We start from the raw sequence: 13998 nt of genomic DNA, 5'->3' as shown, positions 1-13998 counted from the left end.
TCATTCAGTGCAATCACTGGGTTTAACACCTGTCATTTAGTACAATCACTGATTTAACACCTGTCATTCAGTACAATTACTGGGTTTAATACCTGTCATTCAGTACAATCACTGGGTTTAACACCTGTCATTCAATGCAATCACTGGTTTAACACCTGTCATTCAGTAAAATCACTGGGTTTAACACCTGTCATTCAGTAAAATCACTGGGTTTAATACCTGTCATTCAGTAAAATCACTGGGTTTAACACCTGTCACACTGCAGACTGTCAATAAATCTCTTATTAGATTAGGTTTCATATTGTACAGGATTTATGCAGATGCTTTTTAATCATATTTTTAAACTGTGGAAATGGCAGGAAGACCATTCCCATAGCAGGCTGAAGTTCCCATGAGAACAAAAGGTCTGCGAAAGTCACAAGTGACTACTGTGAAAAACACATGTGCACCAGGTGTATCCCATAAGGCTTAGTGAGTGTAAGGGTCTTTAGACAGAGTGTCTAGTGTGACTGACTTTACACACCACTGGACCTGTCCAGTACTGAGTGACTGAAGCAGGACGGAGAGTGTGGGGCCACGGACTGAAACATCTACAGGTCTCACTAAACTGTGCGATACAGCGACTGGTTTTACACGTTCTATTGACCTGTGAAACGCACGTGCAAGTTATCTCTTATGTGTATTTGACTAATTTTTAGCTAGGTGTTGTTTCTATATATCAAACATTTTACTCAAGAGCCTTGCAGTTTTGGTTTTGCCAGGACTGATACTGCGTTAAATTTGACCAAAGCTCTGTAACCTACTAATGACAGTGTGCCATAATGACATGTAATAACTAAGCTGGACATGACTGGACAAGAGCTGGACAGAGTGCCTGTGTGACACCCTGTCAAAACAAACAGGGTTACAATGAGTTTACTTCTGCTAGAAAGACAAATGCTGTGTTTGTTACTCTTCCCAGCATTCCACACAGCAGCATCAGCTGGACTATAGGACCAAAAAAAAAGCACAGGTTTATTGTCGTTGGTAATTTTTTCTATAAAAATGTTTCTCCCAAGACAGCAACAGCACTTCACAGCCTTGGCGTTCTCTATAATCAAATTAGGTTGTTGTTTTTTTTCTTTAAAAAAAGGTTTAAGGTGTACATCTCCATGGCCTTGAACTGAACTATGCAACCTAATTGATTCATAAGCGATAATTTAGCAACAACGCTGAGAGTACTGCGGCTCTTCCTGTTAACTACATCCGAGTCAGACCCAGACTGCAGCTCTGTTTACAGAGCGAGCGTGCAGACGCCACTACAGCGCGCGTGCGTTTGTGGATGGACTGACGCCACTACCGCGCGCGTGCGACACGTGGCGATTAGCTGACATCTGCGTGCAGCCGACTAGTCCAACTATATAAATCGCGGCGACTTGCTGCGGTAACTTCTAGACGATCAAAGAATACAACGGTTTGAATGATCACTGCAGTGCGAAGCACACAACGACCTGCAAATACACTGAACTTACTGAGTAAATCTTTTTGCAAGCGTATGCCGTAAAGTGCAGCGGTGGACATTGCCTCTGGGGCCCGTGAAACGCGATTCCACGCTCCCCCACTCCTACCTAATACAGAAATAGCTGCAGTGAGGTAATGTTTAATGCTGTTGCTCCACAGAAGGTAGGCAATTGGTTGTGCGTCAACTCCAGGTTTCGCGCGATCCGGTATCCAGACTTTAGACTCTCCGGGTGACTCTCCTCGTGCGCTCCGCCCCTGCCTCCTTGTATATGAGCGCTGGACGGAAAAGCTTGGAGCGGGTTTTTTTTTTTTATTTTTTTTGATGCGGAGGTTGGGAGAGTGTCGGTTCTGCGTTTTGGAGAACACGTAGTGTTCATTGATTTGGATTACGGATTGTGTTCAGTCGGTTGGATAGTTGCACTTACTTTTACGGTGCCGATTGCGGTGAAACGCCTTCTGCAGATTCTACCAAGGAGGTAAAGTTTCCGTTGTGTGTAGATTTTCTAGGACCCTTTTCTGCTGTAGGAGTGTGAATGTGCGGTGTCTATGTACACATCTTCGACATTTTAACGCCTATTTGAATGGCGAGTGTTAACACTGTTTTCTTGCGGCAAATCGTCCCCTAACGCCTCTTCATATAAGGCTCGTTTTTCAAAAGTAGTACGGTGAGGAAAAACTAAATTTAAACTTCAGTCCTTGTCACCTGCATCACGTTGTGGCCGGAAAACGCGTTCGCAAAGATGAGGATCTGTAGGTAATTTGCTTTTTTAGAAGTTGTTTGACTTGTGTTTCAGGGGAATGGTAGACCGCATGATGGCAATGAACCACGGACGATTCCCCGAGGCTGTTACTGGTCTTCACCATAACCCCTCCGCGCGCAGAATGGGAATGGGCCAGTTCCCCAGCGCGCTCCAGCCGCAGCCGCAGCCGCAGCCGCACGGCTATACCGGCTTAATTGGAGACCACATGCATTACGCAGGAGGGACCGTAAACGCCAGCCACGGGGTCCGGCATGGCATGGGCTCTGGGAATATAAACGGAGGACACCCGAACGGCAGTTTACCGCCGCCCGCGCGCTTCGGCTCCCAGTTTGTCGGACCTGCCGTGACCAGCCAGGGGCAGCTCGCGGCGAGCATGCAACTGCAGAAGCTCAACACACAGTACTACAGTCAGCACGCGCACCCTGCTCATCACCATTACATGCACGAGTTGCACCCTGCCAGTCACCAGTTAAACGGGACAGGGCAACAGTTCCGAGACAGTAGCACTAAGCACAGCGCGGCCGGAGCGCCCCTGACTGCACACCACATGCCGACAGCAATGCTGCCCCCCAACGTCATCGACACGGATTTTATAGACGAGGAGGTGCTGATGTCACTGGTGATAGAGATGGGTTTGGACAGGATAAAAGAACTGCCCGAGCTGTGGCTGGGTCAGAACGAGTTTGACTTTATGACGGACTTGGTGTGTAAACAGCAACCTAGCCGAGTGAGTTGCTAATCTTACGGATGGGACTTTTATTTTGTTATCGTGTTTTATTTCACTTAAGATCACATTCCGATTTTTGTATTGATCCATAATTTAAAAAAAATAACCCACAATAGACGGACAGTAGTCATGAAAAGGGTTGATATTTTTTCTCTTGTGCATGAGGCCATAATGGATTTGTTTGAGGTGCCTGCTCGAAACCCCCCAGTAACACATCACACACCCGGAGTGGTGGGTGCAGAAGACAACGGAAGTTTAGAAACCAGGAGATATTTTTAATGTCTTTGAACTGTAGCAGAGAAAAAACCCAACGTGTGCATTCCGGTCAAACTTGTATTTACCTGTGTCACTGGAACACACTGAAGGAGACATCTGGAGTAATATCACATTTCTGTGGATGCTTCATAATATAGGTGGTTATGTAACACGATCGTAGACCAGTACAGTGTAATTGTTCCATTCAGCAATGTACTGTAATCTTCAATGGCCATAATATTTACATTATATCTATGCTGTTCAGTGACTTTGTCAGATTGAGTGGAAGTTTCAAATTGCTCTTTATCTTCTTTCCAGCGTCCCAACTGTCTGATCTGTCATGGAGTTCCTCCATGTTAATGCATAGTTTCAACAAAGCAAGAAGGAAAGAAAAAACAAAGAGCCAGATCCAGTTGTGGGAGTGAAACGTGTGAGTGAAGTTGTGCGCTGTTCTTCATGCTAAAATTGGTACGACGGTATCAGATGGTGAGAGAGAAGGGGGGGGGGGGTGGTCTTCAAGGAAGGAATGTTCCGGTACTGAATGTCCACTCCCCTGTTCCACTTCTGTGGTGAGTGGACAGTACACAGCATGGAATGTTGAGGAAGGGTGTGTGGAAAAATCGTCTTCATCAGTTATAGATACTCCACTGTGCTTATTTAGTATGCGATACATGGCAATACTACTGTGTTGAGGCTTTCTAGGAAAGTTTGATGGTATTTTTGTATACTTTTTAGAGGAAAATGTTAATTTATTATATTTTAATTTGCAAACATGAATAAAGCAGCAGAAATGCATTATTAAAGTGAACACAATTAAGGTCAGTTAATTTTTTTTATTTACATATCAGAATGAGATTTGGTCATCATGGGCTTATAATTATATTTTCCTGTAGTATATCATATGCGTATGTACATATCGCGTAAACAGTGACAGCATGGCTATTCAGGATGGGTTAAAACCATAGAGATGCTTCATGACTTGAGCTTAAGGCCACACACGAATCTCCTGATGTTTCCATGAAGTGTTGCGTCCATTGTCTCGCACTGGTTGTCCACCCTGTCCTACACTCAGCGGCCCGCCCCCTGAGGTGACATGAGGGAGGAGAAAAATCTCACTACTTCACTTCTTATGTGCATTAAAATGCTGACTGTGTCATTGGGGTGGGGGGTGGGGGTATCTGGTTTCTCTGCATGAATAATTGTCATGCAAATTGTCAGGATTCAGTCCAAGTTTATCCTGTACAGGCTTCTAGACTTCTGCTGCAGCTCAGAGCTGAGTGGAGAGAGAGAGAGCCAGGACTAAAGAGAGAAAGCGCTGCCACGGGGCCGTATTTACACATCCCTACCTCCGCAGCGCTGAGAAACAGCCTTCGCTCCCCTCGGGCTGAGGCACGGACAAACCCTCAGGAGTTTTTAAAGATGTTTAAGAACACGGCCTGAGAATCCTGTATTCTGCACGATGTGAGTTCATCTGAATCCAGTGAAGGGTTTAGAAATACCAAAATGCTTTAAAATGCTTTTTATATGATAACCTAGTGTCTCTTCATGAATATTAGGTTAGTTTTAAAAGTGGCTTGCTTAGTGCATTTGATAATTATATTCTTTCATGCCTCTTAACTTAGCCTTTTTCTGTTTGTCATTATAAAGCTTTTTATTGTACACACTGAAGCACAGGACTAAGGGAATCGCAGTGTGACTATGCTATATCTGTCTGTGCAGTCCAGTGAGCAATGTGGCTTATTGAATTATAATGGTGAATGACTTCACTTAACTTTCTAATGATTTCACTTTAATTGTGGTTTCATGCCTCCCCTGTGGTGAAGCCGACTCATAATGGATGTTTCATTACTATCGGTATTTACGTGTGGAAACGGCATGTATATACTTCAGTACATTTGCAAAAGATTAAGTAAACCTTTAGAGAAAAACAACCACAACTGGTTCTGTGGTCTTATGCCACTTCAATTACCTGCAACAGAGCAGAGTTTGGCTTTCAGTGTCTCCTGCAACAGCAAACCTTCTGCATGCTATTAAGGTTCTGTTATAGAAAGTGAATTTATAAAAAAAAAAAAAAAACATTTGGACACAATGTATATCGATAATTAAAATGTAAAAAGGCTAACACATCAACCCAGCAGGAGTTTTGGAACGTGAATGTTCATGAGAGACGACTCCTCCCTCAGGACACTCTTCCTGTAATGTTAACATGCTAACTCGTGTAAAATGGCCAAAAACCGGCAGAGCAGTGAAGGTACCGGAAGACTAAACCCAGCTCACTGCTTGTTGAGAAATTACGCTTGTAAGGTAAGCAAGGGCAAGGAAAGATACACGAAGATAAGAGATGCAATCAGGGACAAGTGGAGAACTAGGGATATAAAGTCAATAAGTGCTCAAGCAAAGATTTGGAGTCATCGTTGGACGCTCCACTGCAAAACTTCCACATTTCAAATGTGGTCCCAGTTTCTTATACTCAGTAACAGCTGTGAGTGACTGATGGTGTACATTTGCTGATCCATTACTGTAGTTCTACATTTCCTTATACAAGCCTGCCTTATACAAGATTACCAACCTGAAACGTTGATTCTTAACTCAATGTTCATGACAGCAGTGGGTGCAGTAGGCGGGGATTTGTTGTAGAAGCTTTTTTATTATAGATTTTTAAGTACTATCTACATACTGATAGCAATCAATGAATCAAATAATCTGATTATAAAAAATAAAATAAAATTTGTCAGTTTCAGAACTGTAAAAAAAATTGAATTTGGACCAATTAAAATAAGTGGAGGGCATACCTGCCTACCTGCCGTGTTTGTGGAGTCCTTCACACACACACACACACACACACACACACACACACACACACACACACACACACACACACACACACAGAGCTGAAATCTAGAGAACTACCTGCAGAAGAATTGCAGACAAGGTTACAGCGATGCATACTGCATTACTAAAGAAAGGATAACGACAGAAGGAGAAACGTGGTTGGCTGAGCCAGAGTGTCTGGGTCATTCGCATAGATCGTTGGGGATCTATGTATCGATGTGGTTCATCAGCAAACATGGATGAAATTTACTGAAAATTCAGAATAAGGATTCAAAACTAATGTTGGCTGTGTACTATTGCTAACCATGATGTCTTTAACTTTGCCTGATATTATTGTCATTATTATTGGGTTATTATTTGCTGTTTTATTCAAAGACAAAAAGCGTATATGATGGAATAAGGGACACATAAGGAGTAAGAAAAGCGAAGTTTAAATATTTACATTATTAAATATTAAAATATTTATATTATGTAAATATTTAATATTTACATTATTAATACTGTGCAATACCTTTACAGGGTTATATGTTCCTATTGGGGTGGAACTCATAACCCAAGTCTGAACAACCCTGAGCTCTACCAATACAAGTTCCCGGAGATTAAACGTGTCATTTCCCAGATATATAGTTAAAAACATGAAAATAATAATTTTTTCCCCAAAAGTTAACACACTGAAAAGTCAACAATAGTCAGGAACGACCCGTCTAACATTTGGATTCGCCTTCCGTTCCTGCCCAGGAATACAAACCATGCCTCTAAGACCTACGTTGGCCAGCGGAGGTTAGTTACGGTTTTCTAGCGTTACCAAAGTTGTCATGGCTTCACACTGGAATGATGAGGTAGAATGTTTACTACTAATACTCCGTAATTTAACGAGTTCTTAGCCAAAATGAAGCATGTGGTGGCTCAGTCTGTGCAGAAGGCGGGATTAGTTATCATCAGGAGGGGAACATGTTCCCCTGGCACACTACTCACTCACTCACTCTGCTTGGCAAATTATGATGAGACACCATTTCATGTTTCTTAGAGACTTGTTGTCTAATCATGTTATCCAAATACAAATTCCTCTTGGTACAGCAGTGGCGTCTGGCCAGAGTAGGTATCAGACTAATCAGACATCAGTGTAGGCATCAGACTCATCAGACTCCTGTGTCTGGGGGGCATGATGCTGTTAGCAGTCATCATGCAGTCTTGCCCATGTACGTTTAACACTTGGCTCATAATGATTTGTGCTGTGATCATACCGGAGTGTCTCTGTAAGTTACCTGTGTTAGCTCGTTAGCATCATTAACTACAAGGCAGACTGATGCGGTTGACCAGTAGTTCATAGATTCCTCTGGTTCACACAGAGCGTTTCTTTACTTAGCTCTCTATGTTCAAAGATTCATCTACTCGATCTGTTACGCAAAGTCTGTCACTCAAACAGTTCAACACAAGACTGTCCGAGAGGAACGTCCACCTCGAGTCCAACTGCATGGAAGAAAGCACTTCCAGAACTTCCAGAACTTTTTGCCAACACATCATGTGTCTTGGCCCGCGACGCAGGACGCGTGCCAGGTTCTGCCATGCCTCTGTCAAACGGAGGCAGATGTGGGCGGGGTAACGGGACGTTGTAGGTGGAGTAACAAGGCATTACAGGAGCGTTGTGGGAGGAGTAACAGGGCTTTGTGGGTGGAGTAACAAGGTGTTATTGGCGCGTTGGGGGAGGAGTAACGGGGCATTGTGGTGTGTTTCATAAAGTGACTGACAGGAGGTCAGTGGAAACGCTAAAAAAGATTCTGTCCCAGAATGCAGGTTTTCAAGCAGGTTTTCCAATAATACAAATGTGCTAATGTAGTAATAGAATTTTTAAATAAAATAATAACTAATAAAAATATTTTTTAAATAATTATATATATATATATATGTATATATATAATATATATATGTATATATATGTGTGTGTGTGTGTGTGTGTGTGTGTATATATATATATATATATATATATATATATATAATATTACAATAAAATATAATAAAATGTTCTACATATTTCAAACTTTATTTGAATTTGAAGAAAGGGCCAAACCAACGAACATACCTTTAACTGCTGTAATGATCAGAGTTCAGTAATCCAGGGGAATTATTTAATCCCAGTGCTCCTAAAATGCCACCGAGCAGTAGAGTTTGCCTGGATTGGCCTTGCACCTTCTGGTTTGGGATGGAGTGCTTTTAATTTAGGCATTCACCTCTACAAGAAGCAAAGATCTGAAGAGCTGAGATTGATGTCAGCATGTTCAGATAGGTCACTAATGAGCCTGTGATGTCGGTGTGTTCAGATCGAGTCACTAATGATCTTGTGATGTCAGTGTGTTGAGCTCTGGCCACTAGTGAGCCCGTGATGTCAGTGTGTTCAGATCTGGTCCTAACCTTCAGTTAGCAAGAGACACAAACTTCACTGAAGGAGACCCACCACTGAAAGTGCTTTCACTGCAGGACTAAGTGGGGTAAGATATATTCTGCTCATCCTGATAAACAGTCTCAGCTCTCCTCAAAGTCTCCTCTGCTGCTGCCCCAGCAAGCTGCCATGTTTGGGTTGAGCTGAGGAGATAACACAGAGATATAAAGGCAGAACGTCCAGCAGTGTGTTTCCGGGGCACACAGGAAGAACGCTGCTCTACTACATCAGGTCCTGGGTTTTCATCCTGTGTGAACAAAGGATGTGTTCACAGTGAAGATACGAAAGAAATGTGTGTTAGACTGGACAAAACTCCCGATTGCCAGCGAGAGTACTTGACTTCCTACCTAGTGTGTGCTTTTGTTTCTCAAAACTATATATGAGAATGTAGAAATGACATGTATTTCAGTGTTAAGAATGTCTGTATGATGCTAAACTAGAGGGATGTGTTAAACATTTAGCAAATTTTCAATTACAGACCCATAAAAGAATATGATAAAATACAAAAAAAAAAACAACAACAACAACAGCTGAACTGTCTGAGCTTGGTCTTAATATTCTAATAAGCATGATTGATTGACAGCTTCATTGTCACACCCACAGCCTGCAATTCAAGCAGAGCTGAATATAATAGCACAGGACAGGAGAGCTGGAGTAACAGAGCTACACGTGTGTTTACAATCAACTCATGATCCTAAGAGATGCAATCTTGGTGTCAACAGAGTGCCCTGATTTGCCCTGAGGCCATGGGATCTATAAAATGTTACTCCAAGACAAACACTAAAGTAAATTGTTCCACTTGTACAAACATTACAATTGATGTTTTAGTTTGAAATCATAGCCATGCTAACCACATCCTAGAAAACTTAGAGAAGAATGGACCTCACATCTGAAGATAATGTGATCACAGACAATGACATTCTCCTTCTCTCTCTCTCTCTCTCTCTCTCTCTCTCTCTCTCTCTCTCTCTCTCTCTCTCTCTCTCTCTCTCTTTCCCTGTGTGGGTGTGTATGTTTGTGTATGTGTATATGATTCTGTGAAGATTGGGGATCTTGCAGGGTCACTATTTGCAGGGATATTGTATATTATTTTCCATCATGGTCCTGTTGCAAATTTACTAGAAGAGAAAATGTTGAACAATAAAGCAGAAACAGAAGCAGTTTTTGGTCACAGCCAAAAAGAAAAAGACACAAACCAGCCTCCACAGTTCTTCTGCATGTCTCAATATGTCTCCTCAATGTCTTGGTATGTCTCATCCATGTCTCTGTATATCTCATTCATGTCTCAGTATGCATCCTTCATATCTCTGTATGTCTGTATGTCTTCTCCATGTCTGTATGTCTCTTCCATGACTTGGTATGTCTCCTCCATATCTCTGTGTCTCTGTATGTCGGTATGTCTCCTCCATGTCTCTGTATGTCTGTATGTCTCCTCCATATTTCTGTATATCTCCTCCATTTCTCTTCATGTCTGTATGTCTCCTCCATGTCTCTGTATGTCTTCTCCATGTCTCTGTATGTCTGTATGTCTCCTCTATGTCTCTGTATGTCTCCTCCATGTCTTTGTATGTCTGTATGTCTCCTCTATGTCTCTGTATGTCTCCTCCATGTCTTTGTATGTCTGTATGTCTCCTCTATGTCTCTGTATGTCTCCCCCATTTCTCTGTATGTCTTCTCCATGTCTTTGTATGTCTGTATGTCTCCTCTATGTCTCTGTATGTCTACTCCATGTCTTTGTATGTCTGTATGTCTCCTCTATGTCTCTGTATGTCTCCTCCATGTCTCTGTATGTCTCCTCCATGTCCAGTCACATCAGTGTCACATCAATGTCACGTCGCTATTTGCATGAGCCAGAACTAAAAACTCATGATAGTACTAAACACGGTTGATTTTGTCAGAGAGTTAAGACAAGAAAATATTTATGACAGCTATCCTGACCACTTCACAAAATTCTCCTGATTTTATTCTGACATTGCAGGTTTGTCTGCAACAGTGAAGTCACTTGAAAAGTAATTTGGCATGAGACGCAAATGCTACTGTAGGCGTTGGTCAGTAGCTACATGGTTCAGATTCAATGAGAGTAAGGAAACAGAACAGAGTGTGTGGGAGGGGTTTTAGGTTTCTGGCTGTCAAGAGTAAAGATTAAGGAAGATTTACTAAACATAAGGATCGTCTACTTTACATCAGAAAGGGAGAAGTTCTGGTGAATTCTGGACCTTGTAAAGTAAGACACACTTGATATATGTACATTTTGTGTCCAAAATATCACAATTAACCTAATTATTAAGAAATTTAAATGAATACTTCAGCCAACAATACTACCAGTTGAGCCAAAGTAGCATTATCTCATTTGCATAATGCTAGCTGTCCCCCAATCATTTTCCTTCAATATTACTCATTTACATTGTCATGTGTAGTATTCCTTCAGCCCTCAGCAATGCAGGATTGGGAAGGCAGAATTTTTTTTAAATGCAATGACATGCAGAATCTGTGGATTCTGGTCTGCTGCGTGTGTGAAATACAGAAGGGCGATCAGAATGTTTTATGACAGCCGCAGGAGACTAGCAGTAGAGGCAGAGGAGATTGTGGAGACTAGCAGTAGAGGCAGTAGAGAATAGAGGTAGAGGCAGAGGAGATTGTGGAGACTAGCAGTAGAGGCAGTGGAGACTAGAGGTAGAGGCAGAGGAGAACATGGGTCAGTACACTTCATTTGGGTGCATTGTTTGGAAGATGTACTAAATTAAGCACAAAGGATTTTTCTTAGAAAAAATAAATTGTTACTCTCTTAGGACCTTTGCATTAGAATTTCATAAAACATCTAAACATTCCTCATAAGGCTTCTGTAAAAGTTGGATGAATATGTAATTAACTGCATACACATAAATCAGTTCAGTATATTTTGTGCTTTTTTGTGTACTGCATAATTTCACAACTAATGAGGCTCTGTCCCGTAAACCTCCAGCTCTCTGCTGAAGCCACACTCCACCTGCTGAGGTCCTGTGAGATATACTCTGACACAAAAGACACAGACATAAAGGTTCAACAGGCATTCGTCACGAAGTAACTCAAGATGGACAACAGACAGGTCTCCTGGATCTTCCCTGTCTGTCCCAGGACCAGAGCCAATGTCAGAACCAGAACCAATGTCAGAGTGGGTAATGTGGGTAATTAAAGAAGGATCATTCCTGAAAGCCTGGACCAGGGATTAAGGAGTGAGATTTCCCAGAGCAAACACAAGTGGCCTCTCCTTGACACAGTGCTGGGATCACTTAGCATCACGTTGTATCTCCTTCTTTATGTGGCATGGACAGGGCTGGCACCAAAGGTGTTTCTGGAGCACAAGACATACTGTCAACTAATTAGCAAGAAAAATGAAAAGTCTCAATGTGGAAACAGACTGGCAGTCTGGACCATTCATTTGGGGTTTGGTTTGTATTTTACACCTGCTCATACAGAGCACAGAAGACCATTGAATTTGAGCTGCATATTATCAAACAGAGAAAACAAAAACATCGCTATAGTTAAGACAAAACAGAAACATCGCTATAGTTAAGACAAAAAAGAGAAACATCGCTATAGTTAAGACAAAAAAGAGAAATATCGCTATAGTTAAGACAAAAAAGAGAAACGTCGCCATAGTTAAGACAAAAAAGAGAAACATCGCTATAGTTAAGACAAAAGAGAAACATCGCTATAGTTAAGACAAAAAAGAGAAACCGCTATAGTTAAGACAAAAGAGAAACATCGCTATAGTTAAGACAAAAAAGAGAAACATCGCTATAGTTAAGACAGAAAAGAGAAACGTCACTATAGTTAAGACAGAAAAGAGAAACGTCACCATAGTTAAAACAGAAAAGAGAAACGTCACCATAGTTAAGACAGAAAAGAGAAACGTCACCATAGTTAAGACAGAAAAGAGAAACATCACCATAGTTAAGACAGAAAAGAGAAACGTCGCCATAGTTAAGACAGAAAAGAGAAACGTCACCATAGTTAAGACAGAAAAGAGAAATGTCACTATAGTTAAGACAGAAAAGAGAAACATCGCCATAGTTAAGACAGAAAAGAGAAACATCGCCATAGTTAAGACAGAAAAGAGAAACGTCACCATAGTTAAGACAGAAAAGAGAAACGTCGCCATAGTTAAGACAGAAAAGAGAAACATCGCCATAGTTAAGACAGAAAAGAGAAACGTCACCATAGTTAAGACAAAAAAGAGAAACGTCGCTATAGTTAAGACAGAAAAGAGAAACATTGTTATAGTTAAGACAGGACAGATTCTCATGAATGCCCAGAGCCCATGCAAACACATTAGAAACACATTAGAAATCACAGAAACAAAATTCATTAGAGATCATTTTTTAATGTTTGAGTGACATGGTTAATTTGACAACATGTCTTTTACTGGTGATAAAAATATATATTTTTTAATGTCTTTTAAAAAATGAAAGTCTAATAATAATTAAGGTGAGAAATTTCATATACTGTTTTTGTTTATATATGTGTGTGTGTGTGTGTGTGTCTGTGTGTGTGTGTGTGTGTGTGCAGACCTGTGCCCTCTGTGTAAATGCCTTTTTGATTTTCCTGTGTTTATCTGCAGTCCATGTGATGAATATTAATATCCAGAGATGTATCGATGTTCCCTTTAAATGCAGGGCCAATCCTACCACTGAAAACATGAATATGCACATATATAAACCAAACACGTCTTTTGACTGATGCTCAACCTTCTCATAAGACCTATATAGGCTGCTACCACTTTAAGAAATACATTAAATGAATAATTAAGTTTTCAGAGTCTACAAAATATATGTTTACTACAATTTCATGGTGTTCAAATAAATGTCATACCAACTTCCTTTCTCTCTCTCCCTGTCTCTCTCTCTCCCTCCCTCTCTCTCTCTCTCCCTCTCCCTCCCTCTCTCTCTCTCCCTCCCTTTCTCTCTCTCTCCCTCTCCCCTCTCTCTCTCTGTCTCTCTCTCTCCCTCCCTCTCTCTCTCTCCCTCCCTTTCTCTCTCTCTCCCTCTCCCTCTCTCTCTCTCCCTCTCTCTCTCTCTCCCTCTCACTCTCTCTCTCTCTCCCTGTGTGGTTGTGTATGTTTGTGTATGTGTATATGAACAGCATTTAACCTTCACTTCATCCATTATTTGTCTTTGTTGTTTTGCTGTTTCACAACCCATGTGATGTTCAGCAGGTTGCACACATGTGACATCAACACATTCAGTAATACATGAAGGAATAATGTCCATTGATTATGTCACCTAAATTGTTCTAACCCACAAGAATGAAAGTCTAAAATAAGCCATCCCAGTTTTGACCCAGCTCTAGAAGACTCTGAGTATATGTTAATCTTATCAAAGCTCAGTTCTTCTAAGATCCAGATCAGAGAGACGATGACAGGTCAGTTCTCTGAGAGAAGCCACAGTGCTCCATTGGCCAACGTTAAGTTATTTTGAGGGCTTCATGTGTCACAGCTGTTGTCCTGG

At 41.4% G+C, this 13998-nt stretch overlaps 1 protein-coding gene across 4 annotated transcripts; it reads left to right on the top strand.

Moving 5' to 3' along the window:
• Positions 1-1703: 1703 nt before the first annotated feature.
• Positions 1704-6042, top strand: cited2 (Cbp/p300-interacting transactivator, with Glu/Asp-rich carboxy-terminal domain, 2). Of its 4 annotated transcripts, XR_003411236.2 has the most exons (4): positions 1704-1976; positions 2295-2988; positions 3562-3673; positions 4489-6042. XR_003411236.2 is itself a non-coding variant. In XM_027019346.2 (3 exons), the coding sequence occupies exons 2-3, from the start codon at positions 2299-2301 to the stop codon at positions 3601-3603; spliced, it is 732 nt and encodes a 243-aa protein (XP_026875147.2). In that variant the 5' UTR covers positions 1705-1976; positions 2295-2298; the 3' UTR covers positions 3604-4056. The 4 variants fall into 4 exon arrangements, 2 of the variants coding, with proteins under 2 accessions (XP_026875147.2, XP_026875148.2); XM_027019346.2 differs by lacking the exon at positions 4489-6042 and having other exon boundaries at positions 1705-1976; positions 3562-4056; XR_003411237.2 differs by lacking the exon at positions 4489-6042 and having other exon boundaries at positions 1720-1976; positions 2295-3401; positions 3562-4056.
• The last annotated feature ends 7956 nt before the right edge of the window (positions 6043-13998 follow it).

Source organism: Electrophorus electricus, chromosome 3 (assembly GCF_013358815.1).
Source record: "Electrophorus electricus isolate fEleEle1 chromosome 3, fEleEle1.pri, whole genome shotgun sequence".
NCBI lineage: Eukaryota > Metazoa > Chordata > Actinopteri > Gymnotiformes > Gymnotidae > Electrophorus > Electrophorus electricus.
The sequence above is the reverse complement of the archived record's forward strand: the minus strand, read 5'-3'. Positions and strand labels throughout refer to the sequence as shown.